At 40.6% G+C, this 19,837-nt stretch overlaps 2 protein-coding genes across 2 annotated transcripts in view; both read left to right on the top strand.

Annotated features, from left to right (window-relative positions):
- Positions 1-421: 421 nt before the first annotated feature.
- ndufa7 (NADH:ubiquinone oxidoreductase subunit A7) lies at positions 422-6,025 on the top strand. The gene is made up of 4 exons (XM_014216139.3): positions 422-622; positions 860-909; positions 1,090-1,224; positions 5,806-6,025. Exons 1-4 carry the CDS (start codon positions 572-574, stop codon positions 5,894-5,896), a joined length of 327 nt encoding a protein of 108 aa, XP_014071614.1. The 5' UTR covers positions 422-571; the 3' UTR covers positions 5,897-6,025.
- An 8,578-nt stretch (positions 6,026-14,603) lies between these two features.
- LOC106613653 (low-density lipoprotein receptor) overlaps positions 14,604-19,837 on the top strand; it is a 32,186-nt gene continuing 26,952 nt past the window's right edge. The window contains exons 1-3 of the mRNA XM_014216140.3: positions 14,604-14,802; positions 16,954-17,070; positions 18,009-18,380. Coding sequence (XP_014071615.1) covers positions 14,742-14,802; positions 16,954-17,070; positions 18,009-18,380 — 550 coding nt within the window. The 5' untranslated portion in view covers positions 14,604-14,741. The remainder of the gene's footprint in view (positions 14,803-16,953; positions 17,071-18,008; positions 18,381-19,837) is intronic.

The following is a 19,837-nucleotide window of genomic DNA, read 5'->3' on the forward strand; positions in this document are numbered from 1 at the left end:
GACACTGTACTAAGCAGAAGAGGTCCAGATGACTTTAAAAAAAAAAAAAAAAGTTTTACGTTTCAGCGTATATTTTTCTGTCAAACATGATCAAGCTATAAAGGTGAGCTTGTGTTTGAATAGTATTTCAAGCAATAACCATCCTGTCAGACATTATCAAGCCAACTTTTAATGCAAATTAATCTAATAAGATGACATATTGTTTAATAGGTAACCGGTAGCACACAGAGATAATACAATGTGTATGTAACTTGTTAGCAGTATAGCTCTATGGTAGCACATTCTGATTTCACATGAGAAACACTCTTTTCATGCCACTTCACACAGCTACGACCGGAAGTTACTTTTTCTTAGCAGGTTAGGAGACTGAGGTTTATTGTTAGCGGAAATGCTCCCCTAGCCTGCTACGAAAATTACTTCCGGTAATATCTGTATCTGTGGCATGAAAAGAGGTGTCCCGATTTCACAAACCGGTACTTGATGTATCACTCCAGAACGGTAGGTGTCAGTAATCTAACATGGACTGCCTGTCGTGAAAAGGAAAATAAGTATTCTGCCCTTGACAACAACAATGGCGACTGCTACAAAAATTATCCAAAGGCTCAGAAATCTTTTATCCGGGGTAAGCCATATATCTTCACATTGTGTATTTGGTGCAATTTGTTATTAATGTAACGTTACCTAACTTATTTCTAGGTCCCTAACGTTACACGTTTGAAGAGTTTATTAAAGCCTGTCGAACTTGCTAAGGAAACAGCTAACGTTATCTAGCTTGGCTAACGAACATTGCATGTTAGCAATATAAGACTCTTTGAAAAGCAAGTTGTTACTTTTAATTCACCTGATCAAATGTACACAGCATGATCTGCAAGCAAAGCTCCAGTTGCGTTACGGTGAGATTGCAAAGAGGTAAGTGGCAAGTCATTCATGTTTGCTAACTAAGAATCCATTTAGGCAGGACGTTTTCTGCAGGTTTTGCATGACAAGTACGGATGGTGTTTGCACTGTACTGTTTGTACTCTATATATAGAAGGATTAGGCCTACACTTTGTAAATGCCACACAATCTTAGTTTCAATCTTTTGTGCAGGACCCAACCACCCCCCAAACTTCCAGTTGGTCCCAGTCACAAGTTTGCCTTCAATTACTATAATGGCAGAGATGGGCGTAGAGAGTCTGCACCAGCCACCGTCGTGATGTCCAGTCAGAAGGCCCTCGCTGCTGGGTGAGTGGGACATAAAGTCTGACAGTCTATGGCTTAAAGGCTGAGTGGGACAAAGGCTATGGCACTGCGTTAAGTTTTGGGATTCCATCCTCTAGGTGGAGGTTGAGAGTGTATATGACTGCTTTACTGTTTGTCCTCAGGTGGCTGCCCTTGCCCTTAGTCTGCCTTCTGTCCCTCCTATTGCCATGGGTACACCTTCCTGAAAACAACACCTTCCTGCCAGTTCATGTTCTTAGACACACTCCAGTCTCTTTTTCATTTGATTTACTTAACAAAAGGCACATCTCAATAGGTGGTCCAGGTATGACAAGGGGCCTTTCCTCTATTGTTCCCACAAGCAAGTGGGGAGGCAGATGAGACCAACTCCTTGAAACTTCAAGAGTTGGCCATTCTAGTTGTGTCAACAAAATAAACTTTTCTCAAAAAAATGTTACGCTAAAATGTTGAGTAATGCCGGGCATACACAATACGATTTTGCCACGAATTCGCCAAGTTTTTGCTGTCACAAACATATTTTTGGGGTGAAATCCTATGAACTTGGGCTAGGATCAGTACATTGGGACTTATGTAGTTTGAGCGGGTCAAGGACGCACTGATGATGGCTGTTATCAAGTCGCATGTCTTGATAATTTTGTGAAATTTTGATTGTGCATGTTGTAGTATGAGCAGTGCTACGACGCGATTGGGCAAGGACTACTGCCAATAGTCATTGAGCACTCAGCATATGAGACCAAAACAATATTGGCGAAGCGGAAAGCAGCAACAACAACAAGCACCATGTGGACCGAGGTGATGGTAGACACATTAGTGGAGCAGTGGAGAGAACCCAGTTGCCTTTTCAATATTCAAAGTGTTATATTACCTCCAATTCCCTCTGTAGAATAGAAAGTTAATATTGTCCACATCTGCCCAACAAATTTGCAGGTCCATATTCTGCCCGTCCGTCTCTTTTTTTGATGTTTCTGCACATAAATAATGTGCACACTAATTAAGCAGCTCGCTGTTTGATTGTCAGCATTTCTTCCCCCTATGACAACAGAGAAACGCAGGGCAGGATCAACTAGGGAATCGTCTTGTAATGTGAGCACCTACATCCTGGGGTTGAGGATGGACGGAATGAAAGATTTGGGACAAGGAAATCTGGAAATGTGAGCATGTCCAAGTTGTTAAAGGGATAATCCACCCCCAGAAATAGAAATCATCAATTTGGTGAAAGCCTATGTTCCATCTGTGAGTAAAATAGAAGTTAAATCATGGTGACTTTTTTTAAGTGGTCCGTCTGAAATCAGGTCATCGTGTAGGAACGCGTCATAGCTATTGTGTTATACCCTATCACATTTCATAACGCTTTTAAACCAATGACTTGCACTCCAAATCATCAAATCAGCCAATAGAAGGTATGGGCATACATCCGTCTATATATTCGTGACAAAGTACATATTTTTGTCCAAATGTTCTAAAAGTACACAGTCAGATCCTTCAAACGCCTCTCGTCGCCTTGCTAGCAGACTCGCAGGCTCATTGCCATAGCAACCACACTGACTCAAAGTTTTGAGCTAGAAATGCGATCTCTACCAACTTCAACTTGGTGTAACTCCGAAATTGATAGTGCAGTTTGAGGGATTTTACACCTAGCTGCCTACTTCACATGCTGATATTGACTTCGGTTTTAGTTTGTGTAGAGCCCTGCACGGGCATGATTTTTTTTTTTCCCAAGCCCTACCCGTGCCGATTGCTTCTGCCAAATTTAAGGCCTGGTCCTGCCAGAAACCTGAAATCAGAAATAACATTACTATATCCTTTAGCACACGGGAAACTTGAGCGTGAACAAACCCAGCAGCGTTGCAGTTCTTGACTCAAAATGGTGCGTGTGCCACCTACTACCATACCCCGTTGAAAGGCACTAAAATCTTGTCTTCACCATTCACCCTCTGAATGGCACACATACACAATCCATGTCTGAATTGTCTCTATGCTTAAAAATCCTTCTTTAACCGGTCTTCTCCCCTTCATCTACATTGATTGAAGTGGATTTAACACGTGACCTCAATAAGGGATCATAGCTGTCATCTGGATTCACCTGGTCAGTCTGTCATGGAAAGAGCAGGTGTTCTATAGTTTTGTACACTCTGTGTATATTTGGAGTATAGTGAATATTTTTGATAGTGTAATAGAATATCGGTGTACATTTGATTTAGCTAAAGAATTTACTCTGTACTGTATTTTACCATCTTTTCTTACTTGTTTGAATTTTTTTTTACAATACTTATACATACAAACGCCCAGACCCACCTGCCCACACCCACATCTTCAGCGCTCCTATCACTCTCCACCACATGGCGTCAAACTGCACCATTTTGTTTCTCTCCGTCGCCAACGCAGATTTGACATTTAGATAATAAAGCATCTGACCTTTCCCATTGCGTTAACGACAGAGGATTGGTTGATTTCCAGTTAAGTATACGATTTTAACATGATTGACGAGAAAAGTATCATCCATCCCATCAGGTATCTCACTGCACCCTCATATGTCATGTCTTTAAATATGCGGAGTAGAGAGACGGATTAAAAGTACATTTACATTGTAATACTTCTGACAGCAAACATTCTAACCCCGCCCATAATTTTTGGACTTTATAGCACTCTCCAAAGCCCTAGATTGAGTCATTGTTCATTTTACACTTAGGACATGACTCTGCCATCCCTCCATTTGGGTCAATCAGTTATTTTTAAGTCTTGATTCCAGTAGTTTCTATTTTTTTCTTAAGAGATTGTCAGTTGGATAGGCTCTCTGGATGGTTTTGTACATCTTACCTATCATATGAATATCCTTTTCTGAGGAAACCCTATTTGAGTCAAAATTACTCTGATGTCCAAAAGATTTCAAATAAAAAAAAATGTGTTATGGAACTTTTAAGTTGCATGTATTTGAAAATACTGTATCTACATTGGTCAGTCCCAAATTGCTTTTTAATTCTGTAATAGAAATGTATTTCCTATTACCACATTTACGGTTTCTATGCCTTTAGTTTTCCATGTAGACAAATTTATGAAATTAATTCTGAAATCCTATCCAAGGATTGTTCCATAAGTTTGTATTTTTAAGGAGTGATATTGGTTCTTGTAGAATACATTTCATTTTCTTCTGTATGTTATAGTTAATGCTCTTAGCTTTATCCTTAAATAGATTTGTTAAAAGATTCTGTGGATGAGCATGCACATCTTAAATGTGTACCCATTATTCTTTACAACATTTAACTAACTATATGTAGCAAGTAAACTTCTTGGGTAGTGAGTTGATACAATTCCAAGTCTGGAAGATTAAAACCACCCTCTGACTTAGGAAGATGTTACACTTTCCTTTTTATTCAGAGTTTTATTTGCCCATATGTCTTATGACAGAGTATACATTTTTAAAGGATGTATTTGGTGGGGGTAATTGGTATTACTGAGAATTAATATAATAACTTTAGGAGCCATGCCATTTCTGAAGAGGTTTATTCTACCTGTAAGATTGTTCCATTTAATTAGATCTGTTTTCATATTGTTCCCTAATGGGATAAAGTTATCCTTTATATATTTGTTTGCTGTCCCTTATTAAGCATCCTAAGTATTTTGTGGTCCACTTAAAGGATTGCTGTAGATCATGACTTATTCATTATTTTTCCTATTGCCATTATTTCAGGGGTTTTCCACATACATTTTATATTATAGTATTCAGATTTATTTTTAATTTTTATTTTTTTTGCAATTTCATCAGATGATGTATTTGTATATTTTTGCTTTAGGACGTTTTTAAATAATCATTTTTTATTAAAAAAATATTATTTCAGCTGGGAAGTTGAAAGCTTCCACAGTTTTGAATAGAAAAGTCCATTCAAGACGGTCAAATCTTTTCGGCATCAACAGCCATTATTGATATTTGTTTTTAGCGTATTCTATTAACTCAACTGAAACATTCTTGGATTTGTTTGTGTCTTAAAAAATATATTAAACTGTATGTATCAAGTCTGGTAAGAATTTTGCCATTCTATTGCTTATGAGCTATTATTTTGTCCCAATTTATTCAACATATTGGACTGTAATCAGCAGGGGACTCCAGATTTTCCAGGTTTTTAAATAACTGTTTTGATACATGGAATTAGGAAGCATTGAGTGACATTTGTTGTCATTTGTGTAAATGGGGGCATTACCTTGTCCCAAAATGTTAAATAGAATTCTATGGGAAAGCCTTCCATTCCTGGTGCTTTCTCCACGCGAATGTTTTAAGTGTCTTGGTATTTATTTTTGGGTGTTGTTATTATTTAAAAAATGTTGTCTGCTGATAATTGCTTTAGGGTGTTTGAGTCCAAGAGGGCTGTAGGATCAGTCCAGCTGTTTAACTCTGATTTATATAATTTTCATAAATGCTTTTAAAATTGTAATTAATTGCATTGCTTCTAATTAACGCATTTGTATATATATTTTTTTTTAACTGGTTTGGCGTGTATTTGTTTTGTGAGGGCTGCAAGATATTTATTTTACCATCTTCTAAATAATGTACCAACATAGTTATTAACTTATGCTTTCATTTTCTTACAGCCAAGCTCTGGAGGTGCCAGCAAAGCGTCCTGTCACACCTGGTAATGTTCCCAGGGAGCTAACGCTGTCTACAGATCAGCCATACCTCTGAACAACATCAACAAATCATTTTTCTCCTGACTTACTTTAGGCCTGACAGCAGAGCACAATGTTGCTCTCCCTATTGTCCAAAACTTGTAAAATATCTAAGTGTTAATAAATTATCTAATATTTGAAGAAATGTTTTGTGGTTACCAATTATTCATGTTATTAGCATATTTTGTTTGCCAGTCAATCATAGTTTTGGGTACCTGATTAATATCCCCAAAGTAGTTCATCAACCAAGCCGCACTGCAAGGAGGCATGAGGACTGCAGATGTGGCCAGGGCAATAAATTGCAATGTCCGTACTGTGAGACGCTTAAGAAAGCGCTACAGGGAGACAGGACGGACAGCTGATCGTCCTCGCAGTGGCAGACCACGTGTAACAACACCTGCACAGGATCGGTATATCCGAACATCACACCTGCGGGACAGGTACAGGATGGCAACAACAACTGCCTGAGTTACACCAGGAACTCACAATCCCTCTATCAGTGCTCAGACTGTCCGCAATAGGCTGAGAGAGCCTGGACTGAGGGCTTGTAGGCCTGTTGTAAGGCAGGTCCACACCAGACATCACCGGCAACAACGTTGCCTATGGGCACAAACCCACTGTCGCTGGACCAGACAGGACTGGCAAAAAGTGCTCTTCACTGACGAGTCACGGTTTTGTCTCACCAGGGGTGATGGTCGGATTCACGTTTATCGTCGAAGGAATGAGCATTGCACAGAGGCCTGTACTCTGGAGCGGGATCGATTTGGAGGTGGAGGGTCCGTCATGGTCTGGGGCAGTGTGTCACAGCATCATCGGACTGAGCTTGTTGTCATTGCAGGCAATCTCAACGCTGTGCGTAACAGGGAAGACAAAACATTTTTTTTTACTGAGTTATGGTTCATATAAGGAAATCAGTCAATTTAAAGAAATTCGTTAGGCCCTTATCTATGGATTTCACATGACTGCAAAGGGGCACAGCCATGGGTGGGCCTGAGAAGGCATAGACCCACCCACTGGAGAGCCAGGCCCAGCCAATCAGAATGAGGATTTTCCCACAAAAGGGCTTTATTACAGACAAATACTCCTCAGTTTCATCAGCTGTCCGGGAGGCTGGTCTCAGATGATCCCGCAGGTGAAGAAGCCAGATGTGGAGTTCCCGGGCTGGCGTGGTTACGCTTGGCCTACGGTTGTGAGGCTGGTTTAACGTACTGCCAAATTCTCTAAAACAACGTTTCTTGATATGCCACACCTGTCAGGTGGATGGATTATCTTGGTAAAGTAGAAATGCTCACTAACAGGGATGTAAACAAATGTGTGCACAACATTTGACAGAAATAAGCTTTTTGTGCATATGGAACATTTCTGGGATCTTTTATTTAATCTCATGAAACATGGGACCAACAGTTTACATGTTGCATTTATATTTTTGTTAATTGTAAGAACTCAAGAAATCTGTCATTTCTCAATAAAAAAAATTGCATAAAAATTAGACATCTCTCGGATTGGGTTGGTGGATCGCAACTTTTAAGGTGCATACACTTCTACCTACTTTACTGGAGTGTGAGGCCAGTCATGGCCTAACTACAATAAATTATCTTCATTAGTCCTGTTCCTCTAAGAATATGAAATAGAGCCCTAGACACCACTTCCCTCCCTTTTCCTCCCCCACTACACCACCCAAACCCCAACCCCGTCCAGCCTCTCTAACCCTTTCACACAATCTCTCCCTATCTACGCCATACAGTTCACAAAATATCAACACATGCTCCACCATTTCCTCCATTAAATACTCATCACACAGACCTGTTTCATGTCTCCCTGTCATCCACGACGTGGCATTCAACCACCTTCTGCTTGATTGTCCACCCATACGCCCTTTGCTTACCCCCTCCTCGCTCCCAGCCTCCCCCAGTTGCCGTGACCACAGGAGGTCCTTCTGAACTCCCTTTTAACCTCGCCCAGTACGCTATTGCAAGTTTGTCCCGCCTTGTCCTCAGTGGCAGTTCCACTCTATCCACCTGCAATGCCTCAACAGGTGTCATCCTGAAGGCACCCACACACAATCTCAGGGCCCTTGACTGTATTCACTTCAGGCACTGTAGTGCAGTTTTGGCTGCCGATCTACATATAAAGCTCCCATAATCCAAAAATGTCCTGATCAATGCCTGGTACATACAGTATACAACGTTTGTCTATCCGACCCCCAATCACATCTTGCCACTGCCCTCATGAGGGTCAGCACCTTCCTACACTTAATTTCAATATACTCAACATGTCTCTTCCACATAAGCCTCTCATCAAACCACATACTTTTTTTTGTTCTTAACTGACTTAACTGACTTAAATAAAGGTTAATAAAAATACAAAATAAATACAAAATAATAATATTTCAACTCATGAACTCACTAAATATTTAAACTCACTACCTATATCCTGACAGTATTTGAAGCCTAACATCTTTAACCTTCCTCCTAGAAAACACCATGAAGCAGGACAGACATCCTAAACCCCCATGTTAGAGACCAATCTTCCACAACTCCCAGAGCTTCTTGCATCTTCATCACACATTTCATATTCCCACCTCTCTTCCATACAGCCTCATCATCGTCATACAAGGCCACACACACTCCCTGTCCCACCTCCTTAAATACTGCATATCATCAGGGTGAACAATACGGACTAACCACACTTCCCTGAGGAGTAGCATTGTCCACTTCAAACTGCTTTGATAATTCTGACCTCACCCTTATTATTCGATCTAACAAGAAGTCCATGATCCAGATATACAGACATCCCCCAATGCCCAATGCACTCAACTTGATCAACAACCCTTCCCTCCATATGATATAGTTAAGCTTTCTCAATGTCAAAATACACAACACTCGTCACATATTTTATTGTCAGGGCCCAGTACCTCCCCAGATTTCATTATGGGCATTAAAATCACCACACCATATTACCTTCTTACCCCTACACATCCTATCAAGATTTGCAGGGGTTATAGAAATGAACTAATACAATGTTACCCCTGTTCCTACATATTTCTATTCCCACACATTCCAATTCCTGTATCTCCAATACTCTGTTCGCCATTCCCCCTTTAACGAACGTAGCACAATCCCCACCCGAACCCTCCATTCTATCACACCGTACAGAATTGAAACCTGCAATCAAGTCCAGTTGAGGTTTGAGCCATGTCTCTTAGACACACACTACACCTGGCACTACATCCATGTCATATACAAACTTCTTCAACTCCTGCCTGTTAGCTATTAAGCCTCTAGTGTTCCATTGAAGGACGGCAACAACAAAAAACATACTAAATATGATGTTCCAATACTTCCTTGAAGAATCCCTACTGTTGACCGACCAATCACCAACGAAGGGGCATAGACTTCGGTTCCGAATTTCGGCTTGCCTCACAAAAACATAATGTGTGCCCGACCAGCCGGAAAACCCCTCACCGGAGTCTTAAACGAACAAAAAACGCCACATAATGTCATAATATAAAATGTATGGACAAACTCTGTCAAACTGTTTAGGCTGGAAGTATGCGGACCCTTTAGACAGAGAAAAGATGCCCAACGCGGCTGGAATATCTGTCTCCCCCCAGAAGGTGGCGTTTTTTTGTTGTTATTTCGCGCACCAAGCAAGGCGTTTTTGTATGGAGGTCAATGAGAGAGTGTCGAATTTGGTCAACAAAATAATAAATGACTTATTTGCTATGTGATGTTTATTTGATTTAATAGAAGTTTCGTAATGCTTAAGTTGTCACTAGTGTACTGATATAATTAGGACACATGACATCCCGGCAACTTTGAGAAAACAGTTTTTGTATCGGAGTTGTCCCGAGATGGCTATGCATATTCATACCCTTAGGCTAGTAGCATAGCATCTCTCTCCATTGAATACAGCTGTTTACGTCAACAACCCTGATCGAATATTCAAAATAAGATTACAATAATTACATGTATCCACCAATCCCAGTGTTGGAAAAAGTACCCAATTTGAGTAAAAGTATTTCTGTTTTTTCAAGCCAATGTCATTTAATGTCGTATGCAAGCACACTCGTTCAGTTCGCGTAGCCGAGTTCGACCAGGCGCCATCCGAACCGAAGCATGCGAAAGCCTTAACCATAGTACACCACATTCACTGGGGGTAGAGAATAATCAACAGTGTTGCTGTGGACACTGGATAATCTGACTAACACACACACACCTGTTTGACCTCGCTGTGATACTGTAGGCATATTTCTTACTTTTCTGAGTCAAATAACCAATACGTGTTACCATGCTTGTTACAAGTTAGTGTCAGCATCACAACACACGATATTTCAGCCTGCACAAACCCCGTAATAGGTGTTAGCCAATTGAAAACCGACCACCTCATTGACACATCTGCAATAAATATCTGGAGTCTGATGCCCAGGCCTAATGGCACAATTCACATAAAAAAATACTTTAAATTGTTCAATCATTTAACAATGCATTTGACAATGGGTCAATTACTTTAACCATCAATGAAACATGTTTATACACATTAATAAGCAGTTATGGTCAAAATTATGAGAGTCATTCGTGCTTTTGAAATTGTAAGCCTATTAAGCTTGGTTGAATAATGGTTGATAAATGCACTTAAAATGGTCATAAGACAAACTCTTCCATCATGTAACCTTGCAAGGCTTTCACTGTTGAGGAACATTCTCACTTTTAGATGGGATGCTTTGGTGCAATTATTTATTTATCCAAGGAATTAAGGCATCATGTCAAGATCTCCCCATCTACACAATATGCTCAAAATAACGATGACGTGCAAAATCCATAAAAGACTGCCTTGAAAGAAACAAAGTGTTGTAGGTCAAAGACGTCAGCATAGGATAGAGAAAGTACGATTTACATACAATTGTTTTTCTTTTTTGGAATCATGAATTCTGCTGGATGATTTAGCATAGGTAGTTAGCTAGCCTAGTGTTGGTTAGCTAGCTAACTGCAGCTAGCTAGCAAACGTTAGCTGGTGTTTTTGTTGGGCCTACCAACTAGGCTAGCTACCTAGCTAGTTACCATCTACATAATAGGCTTTCCATGCAATATTAATTTTTGGGGAATAGTTAGCTAGCTAGCTATTTGTCTAACCTTAACTAGCTAGCTAGCTACCTAAAGCTGGCAAATGATGAGCTAGTCTATAGGGAGGAGGTCAGAGACCTGGTCGTGTGGTGCCAGGACAACAACCTCTCCTTCAACGTGATCAAGACAAAATAGATGATTGTGGACTATAGGAAAAGGAGGACCGAGTGTAAGCTTCCGTAGCTTCCGTCCTTCTCCTCGCCCCAACCTGGGCTTGAACCAGGGACCATCTGCACACTGACAAGAGTCACCCTCGAAGCATCGTTACCCATCGCGCCACAAAATCCACTGATTTTATAGAGTAAGGGGAACAACTACTTCAGGTCTCAGAGCGAGTGACGTCACCCGATTGATCCGCTATTAGCGCGCACCACCGCTAACTAACTAGCCATTTCACATCGGTTACACGAGCATGCCTCCATTCTCATCGACGGGGCTGTAGTGGAACAGGTTGGAGAGCTTCAAGTTCCTTGGTGTCCACATCACCAACAAACTATCATTTATTTTTTTATTTAACCTTTATTTAACCAGGTAAGCCAGTTGAGAACAAGTTCTTATTTACAACTGCGACCTGGCCAAGATAAAGCAAAGCAGTGCGACACAAACAACAACACAGAGTTACACATGGAATAAACAAACGTACAGTCAATAACACAATAGAAAAGTCTATATACAGTGTGTGCATATGAAGTAAGATTAGGGAGGTAAGGCAATAAATAGGCCGTAGTGGCAAAATAATTACAATTTAGCAAATAAACACTGGAGTGATAGATGTGCAGAAGATGAATGTGCAAGTAGAGATACTGGGGTGCAAAGGAGCAAAAAAATATAAATAAAATAAATAACAATATGGGGATGAGGTAGTTGGATGGGCTATTTACAGATGGGCTATGTACAGGTGCAATGATCAGTAAGCTGCTCTGATAGCTGATGCTTAAAGTTAGTGAGGGAGTTATGAGTCTCCCGCTTCAGTGATTTCTTTCAATTTGTTCCAGTCATTGTCAGCAGAGAACTGGAAGGAAAGGTGGCCAAAGGAGGAATTGGCTTTGGGGGTGACCAGTGAAATATACCTGCTGGAGCGGGTGCTACGGGTGGGTGCTGCTATGGTGACCAGTGAGCTGAGATAAGGCGGGGCTTTACCTGGCAAAGACTTATAGATGTCCTGGAGCCAGTGGGTTTGGCGACGAATATGAAGCGAGGGCCAGCCAATGAGAGCATACAGGTCGCAGTGGTGGGTAGTATATGGGGCTTTGGTGACGAAACGTATGGCACTGTGATAGACTGCATCCAATTTTCTGAGTAGAGTGTTGGAGGCTATTTTGTAAATGACATCACCGAAGTCAAGGATTGGTAGGATAGTCAGTTTTACGAGGGTCTGTTTGGCAGCATGAGCGAAGGATGCTTTGTTGCGAAATAGGAAGCCGATTCTAGATTTAATTTTGGATTGGTCCAGACACACTAAGACAGTCGTGAAGAGGGCATGACAACAGGAGACTGAAAAGATTTGGCATGGGTTCTCAGATCCTCAAAAGGTTCTACAGCTGCACCATCGAGAGCATCCTGACCTGACTGGTTGCATCACTGCCTGGTATGGCAACGGATCGACATCCAACTGCAAGGCACTACAGAGGGTAGTGCGTATGGCCCAGTACATCACTGGGGCCAAGCTTCCTGCCATCCAGGAGCTCTATATCGTGCGGTGTCAGAGGAAGACCCTAAAAACTCTCAGACTCCAGCCACCCTAGTCATAGACTGTCCTCTCTGCTACCACACGGCAAGTGGTACCGGAGCGCCAAGTCAAGCTCCAAAAGGCTTCTTAACAGCTTCTACCCCCAAGCCATAAGACTCCTGAACAGCTAATCAAAGGGCTACTCAGACCCCTCGCTGCTGCTACTCTCTGTTGATAATCTATGCATAGTCACTTTAAGTCTACCTACATGTACATATGACCTAAATTACTTCAACTAACCGGTGCCCCTGAACATAGACTCTTTACCGGTACCCCCTGTATATAGCCTCGCTTATTATTTTACTGCTGCTGTTTAATTATTTGTTACTTTTATTTTTTTAAATTTACTTAGCTATTATTTACTTAACACTTATTTTTTGTTATTTTCTTAACTTCTTCAAGCATTGTTCGTTAAGGACTTGTAAATAAGCATTTCACTGTAAGGTGAAATGTGACAAATAAAATTTTATTTGAAATATGCTATGTCTACTCGCTGAACCTTGTTTTCAGGGTATCCATACCCCAAGGAGGTTAACGCCCATTTGTTACACCTCTAATAAGACTGCAATTACCACCAGTTACATGTTATTACAGTGTAACTGAGTTATTACATCTAACTACTTGTTAGTTTAATTACACTGTAATAAGGACCCCTTTAAATTAAATGTTACCGAAAATCCTAACAAATCAGGTAAAGAGCACCATGTGATGCAGAAAAATATGTGGGAACTCCTTCAAGACTGTTGGAAAAGCATTCCAGGTGAAGCTGGTTGAGAGAATGCCAAGAGTGTGCAAAGCTGTCATCAAGGCAAAGGGTGGCTACTTTGAAGAATCTTAAATATATTTTGATTTGTTGAACACTTTTTTGGTTACTACATGATTCCATAGGTGTTATTTCATAGTTTTGATGTCTTCACTATTATTCTACAATGTAGAAAATAGTAAAAATAAAGAAAAACCCTAGAATGAGTAGGTGTGTCCAAACGTTTGACTGGTACTGTATATACATATATTTTTTTGTTGCTTAACAGGTGGGGCTCAAAACAGGAACGACAGGTCTGTTTTGTCAACGAACTCAATGTATTCCAAACACGGGTTGTAACCATGATCCCAATAATTTAGGTAGCCTAGTAAAAAATGCACCCTTCTGGTATGTTCTATTGCCAACTGCCTGGGACTCGTTGTTAACCTGCTGACAATTATTTATTTATTTTTACTTATTAAGTCAAAGACGAAATTAATTGCAATACACAAGCCTCAAACATATGAGCATAACTAGCCTACAAAGAACCACGGTGGCCTCAAGGTAAATTGAGAGGCTTTGTCTTCATAATAAACGTGTCCCACCCAGTGCAACATGCCCAACTCTGCTCACTGGGGCGTGGTTTACGGAGCGCTCTCAGAAATAAACGCTCGTAACGCCGTATTCTAACGGATTGAGTGATCAGCACATAACCTGCACCATCCTCACTCACTAGATGCGCATTTAAAGTGGCAAATGCGCAATTAAAGGGGAATAATACTCAAGTCAAAATGTGTTCGTTTTCTTCCAGACCTAAACATGTTTTTCTTCTGATGTGATTTAAGCATTGACATGGACTCAGAACCTCAAATTTCGTTGTTTCTCTATTAACAACTATTTTAAAACCAGGAAAAATGAAACTGAGAACATAACGTGGGAGAACAAAAAATAATTTGGGGAGAAAAATCACAGATTTATGTCAAGTACAGTTTCATAAACTGCGTTATTCCCCCTGAAGCAGGTCCTAGCTCCTTCACTGACCACTATATCTAGGCTGGCTACTTTCGGCAATGCATGGCAGTGGCAAGCTATTTACGTTACTGCATGCGACTCAGCACCAAGAAAGGGCTTTAGCTTCACAGACGTGGTCAGTTCAGATTTCGAACACATCGCAACACAACCGTTTTTAACGCTGCTCGTTTTATTAGCTAACGCAACATTACGTCATTCCCATGCGCCTCTGACTGCAGACAACGAAGGACAGAGCATGGGATATCTAAGTAGAAGTCTTCTTCTTACTCAGTTGCTAACCTTACATCATATTTGGGGTAAGATAAACTTGCCAGTTACATATTTACACGTGTTTTATTGGTATTTGTCATTTTGCGTTGGGGGCGCGTGTAACGTTTCCTCGGCTTGTGTAAAGAGATGCACAATATTTCCATCGCCTGATTCGCAGCTGTTTTATGACGTGTAGTCCACATTTCTTACATATCTGCACTTGATAGCGCATGTTATGAAAATACTTGCTTTCAAATGTTTATTGACTTGCTACAGCACCTTTGGAACTTCCCCAAATCGAAGTAATTCATTCAACGTTTCTGTAGACACTTTTCACATCTCTCTTGCTGTAGAGTGGGTATAGCTAAATCTCTCGAAAAACCTTCTCTTTGCAGGGTTTTCAGCGTTAGCTTCGCTCAAGGCTGGCTCCGTGTGAACTACAAACGCTTAAGGATCGGCCCCTTTTTTTCAATTTTCGTCTAAAATGACATAGCCAAATCTAACTGCCTGTAGCTCAGGCCCTGAAGCAAGGATAAGCATTTTCTTGGTACCATTTGAAAGGAAACATTCTGACGTTTGTGGAAATGTGAAAGGAATGTAGGATAATATAACACATTAGATCTGGTAAAAGATAATAGAAAGAAAAAAAACTACAGTTTTTTTTTGTATTTTTTTGTACCATCATCTTTGAAATACAAGAGAAAGTCCATAATGTATTATTCCAGCCCAGGTGCAATTTAGATCTGATCCAATTAACCATTGCATTTCTGTTCAAAATGTTGTATCAAGACTGCCCAAATGTGCCTAATTTGTTTATTAATAACTTTTCATGTTCAAAACTGAGCACTCTCCTCATACAGAAGTATGGTATTCTTTCACTGTAATAGCTACTGTAAATTGGACAGTGTGGTTAGATTAACAAGAATTTAAGCTTTTTGCCAATATCAGATATGTCTATGTCCTGGGAAATGTTCTTGTTACTTACAATCTCCTGCTAATCACATTAGCCTATGTTAGCTCAACCGTCCCGCAGGGGACCCACCAATCCTGAAGACGTTTTTTTAAGACACTATGTTTTAACGTTTAGAAACGTCAATAATCATCGCATACGAAACTGTTTTCAAAACATGGCCCGTATCTTTCATGTCAGCGAGGAATAATATTTCAAAGAAAAAAGCTATACGTAATGTAGCAGATTTGCACAGATCCATAATGCAGTGTGTGCCTCCAGTCTGCGAACTACACTTCCTCCCCAGCTATGCTTAAATATAGGGGTTCGGAGCACGCTAATTAGCACAGGTGGTCGCTTCTGTTTACCGTAAACAAGCACTGTAATATGGCTGTGTGGGAACACTAATCCTAACCCTATAAAGGTGTGTAGTAATTGAACATTTTTGTTTTTTGAGAATTATTTATTGCAGATATTAAAGATCCGTCCCTTATGTTTCCAAAACCGTATTGCAAGCGATGCATGGTAACATTTAGAGCAAGTGTCGGGGCTCTTAACAAAAGTCTCCAGAAAGAAGATAACTACCTTTAGCGATTATTGATTAAGGTATCATCTATGAATGGGCTTGGGTAGCTTATAAGAAAATTCCAAATGCATTTCTCCATTTGTAGGCATTATAGGGAACACCCTGCCGACCTGTGAACAGTCCCAGTTCAAGTGCAGGAACGGGAGGTGCATTCCCAGCCTCTGGGTGTGTGACAGAGACAGAGACTGTGAGGATGGCAGTGATGAACTCCGCTGTAGTGAGTGACAGTGGAGGGGGTTTTCCCTGGTCAAAGTCCAGTGGATCATAGAGAGGCTGAATTCCCCTTTGCAGAGGGATGTACCTGTACTAACTTGAGAGTATCCAGTAGCAGGGATGTCAGAGTCCAAAGTCTTTGAGTTTGCTGATTTCCATAGTTGGCCATATCAGTTGTGAAATTGGATCTGTTTGAGCATACTGTAGGTATGTACACCCGTATTATCATTGTGTACTCTGGGTTGTGTTCACTAGACACCAAATATAAGAACACTGTCAACCCGGGAGAGACTGCTTGAACTTGTCCAATAAGAAATGCTGTTTTTGCTACAGTGCGCTATGAATATGATCCAGATCACATGTACATAAAATGTATTGATATAAGGGATTAATTGCATATAACAATTTTGTCATTTGTGAAAAGATCATTTCATTTTGGCTGTGTTTCAGGGGAGCAGACCTGCCCAGGGTTTCTGTGTAAAGATGGAGGCTGCGTTGCCCAGAGTGCTCTCTGTGACGGCACCACGGACTGCCGTGACGGCTCTGACGAGTTTGAAGACACCTGTGGTAAGAGCTATGGGAAAGATGACACCTGCCATGTGGGTTGGGCTCAAGTAACACATGGAACAAATTGCTCTGAACGTCAGTGTGTGAAGTGCACATTTCTTTATCCATCCGATTTCCTCACAGCCTCTCATAATCTTAAACACAATGGGCCACATCCACTAAGCCTTTGCACAAATGCAAACTTTGCTTAAAGCGGCAATCAGCAGTTGAAACAATAACAAAGTTAACTCCCCACCCGTTTCTGTAAAAAGTTGAGGGATAGGGCTGGAGAAATGTAACCACTTTCAAATTCTATGGATGCAAGGACTGGCCATCCGTGATTTAAAAATATATTGTTTTAACCATGTTTTGACGGTTATATATGGTTTGTTTACATTTATTTTGTTTACAAACATTGGAGTGAAACTAGCTTATATTTTGTGGTACGACAGTTGAACAAAGCTCAGGAGGAATTGAAGTTATATTCTTCAATAACCAATGGGTACATTTCTTTAATTCAGAAGTCCAACAATGGATGAAGCAACTGCAGATTGCCCCTTTAAATTCCAGAGGGATTAAAGCATAACAGTAACCAGCAAATCCAGGTTTACAAAATAAAAAGACCGAAACAGCATTAAGTAAAGCTGAGCTGTGTTAGTACACCAATGACCGAATGTGTAAGGGCAGTGTGCAATATGTATGTGGTTGTACAAGACGTGTAGAATATGTATGGCACGGGGTAACGTACAATGTATGCATTATGTTGTTGAGTGTGTAATGTACAGTCTTTTTCTTAGATAATTTCCCCCTTTAGGACATTAAGGTTAATTCTATCCTAGTTTACTACAATAATAGGTAATAATAGGTGCAAACTTTGCATTTAAAAGCTTAGGAATTATACCCCATTATTCAAAGTACATGATCACTAATTCCTCTCTATGGGCTCTCATCTTTCCCAGGTTTACGCCAATGTAAGAAGGATGAGTTTGCCTGCGGCAGTAGCCGATGTGTATCCCTCCGCTTCCGCTGTGATGGCACTGACGACTGTGGTGACGGCAGTGACGAAGCCTCCTGTCAGAACTGTACAGCCGACTTCTTCCTCTGTGAGAGGACAGGGAGCTGCGTTGCCAGGGCCAAGTTGTGTGACGGACGGCCCGATTGCCCTGACGGGCAGGACGAGGGCGCTGACCCATGTCCCTCCGGCCAGCCCCCTGCCCCTCACACCTGCTCCAGCTCTGAGTTCAGTTGTGGGGACGGCCAGTGTATGCCTCACTCCTGGAGATGTGACCACTCGCCTGACTGTGCTGACGCGAGGGATGAGGATGACTGTGGTGAGATGTAATTTTTGTCGCTTTTTAACATTACATCTAGATCTTTAGGCAGGAAATGGAAGAATATGGACTGAAACGGGGACCACCTGGACTTGTCTAATTTGAACACAACCATGCACTGCTGCTCTCATCTGTATAGACCAGCAGATGGCAAAATAACTTCACTTCTCAAGTTGTAATCTACTTTAGGGCCCTATAAACTCTGTGATGCGGACAGAATCATGGAATCCAAACAGAATTCAACAATATTGAAAAATGTATTGGTCATAAAAATATAATGCTATTGATATTCCATAACTAAGGGCCTATGTTCCGGACACAGACTAAGTCTAGCACTCGACTGAAAAGCACTTTCAATTTTCTACTGAGCATGCTTTTTAGTCCAGGAGTAGGCTTAATGTTGCTCCAAGAAACTGACAAAACATTCTGGAATTTTATATAATATATTTTGGATCTGTGCACTAAAACTAGCTTAGTTTGACATCCTGTAATGATTCTCTGATAGCCTATATAGTGTCACATTGTTTGGATAGGTAATGTTCCTTATCACAATGATATCTTTGTGTCTATGCTTTTTTTTTTTTTTGAATATTTTATTTTTGCATTTTCCAATTAAGAACATTCAAAACAAAAGTGAAAATATGTTAGACAACAAAGGACAAAGTGACGGTAACAGACGAGCGTAATAAAAAATAAAAATTATATATACGGGCATACATAATACATAAAAAACATACATGATACATAAATCATAATAAAATAAATATTAATAATAATAATGAGACATTGATTCATATGGTCACCTGCTGTAAGCTACATATTATACATTACGTGTGAAACATTATATAAGAATTATATAGAGATTCAATCAATGTGGTGTGGGGGGAGATTCTCCATATAGTCAATAAAAGGTTGCCAAATTCTGTAAAATGTCTTTAACTTATTCCTCAAGCAGTAAGTGATTTTCTCCAGTGGGATACAACTATTAACTTCCGATAGCCACATTGCCACTGGTAGGGGGGAATCCGATTTCCATTTCAAGGCAATACATTTCTTGGCAATCGCTAGCAATATTTCTGTTAGCTTTATAGTATGACTTTGCCTAAGATTGGTGTTAGTATAGTTACCCAGTAGGCAGACCTCGGGGTCTAAAGGGAATGCAACCCCGTGGATTGAGGATATGGTATCGCATACCCCCTGCCAGAAACCATGTAGTTTTGAACACTGCCAAGTGGAATGGAGGAATGTTCCTTCATCTGAGCCACATCTAAAACATAGGGAGGAGATATCAGGATTGAACTTGTGCAGTCTAGATGGGGTGATATAGAGCTGATGGAGGAAATTAAACTGGATCAATCTGTATCTGGAGTTCAATGTGGATGTAACACCATCCCTGCATAGGTCACTCCAAAGGCCCTCATCAAGATCAATACCCAGATCTTTTTCCCATCTAAGTC

Source organism: Salmo salar, chromosome 10 (assembly GCF_965601325.2).
Source record: "Salmo salar chromosome 10, fSalSal1, whole genome shotgun sequence".
NCBI lineage: Eukaryota > Metazoa > Chordata > Actinopteri > Salmoniformes > Salmonidae > Salmo > Salmo salar.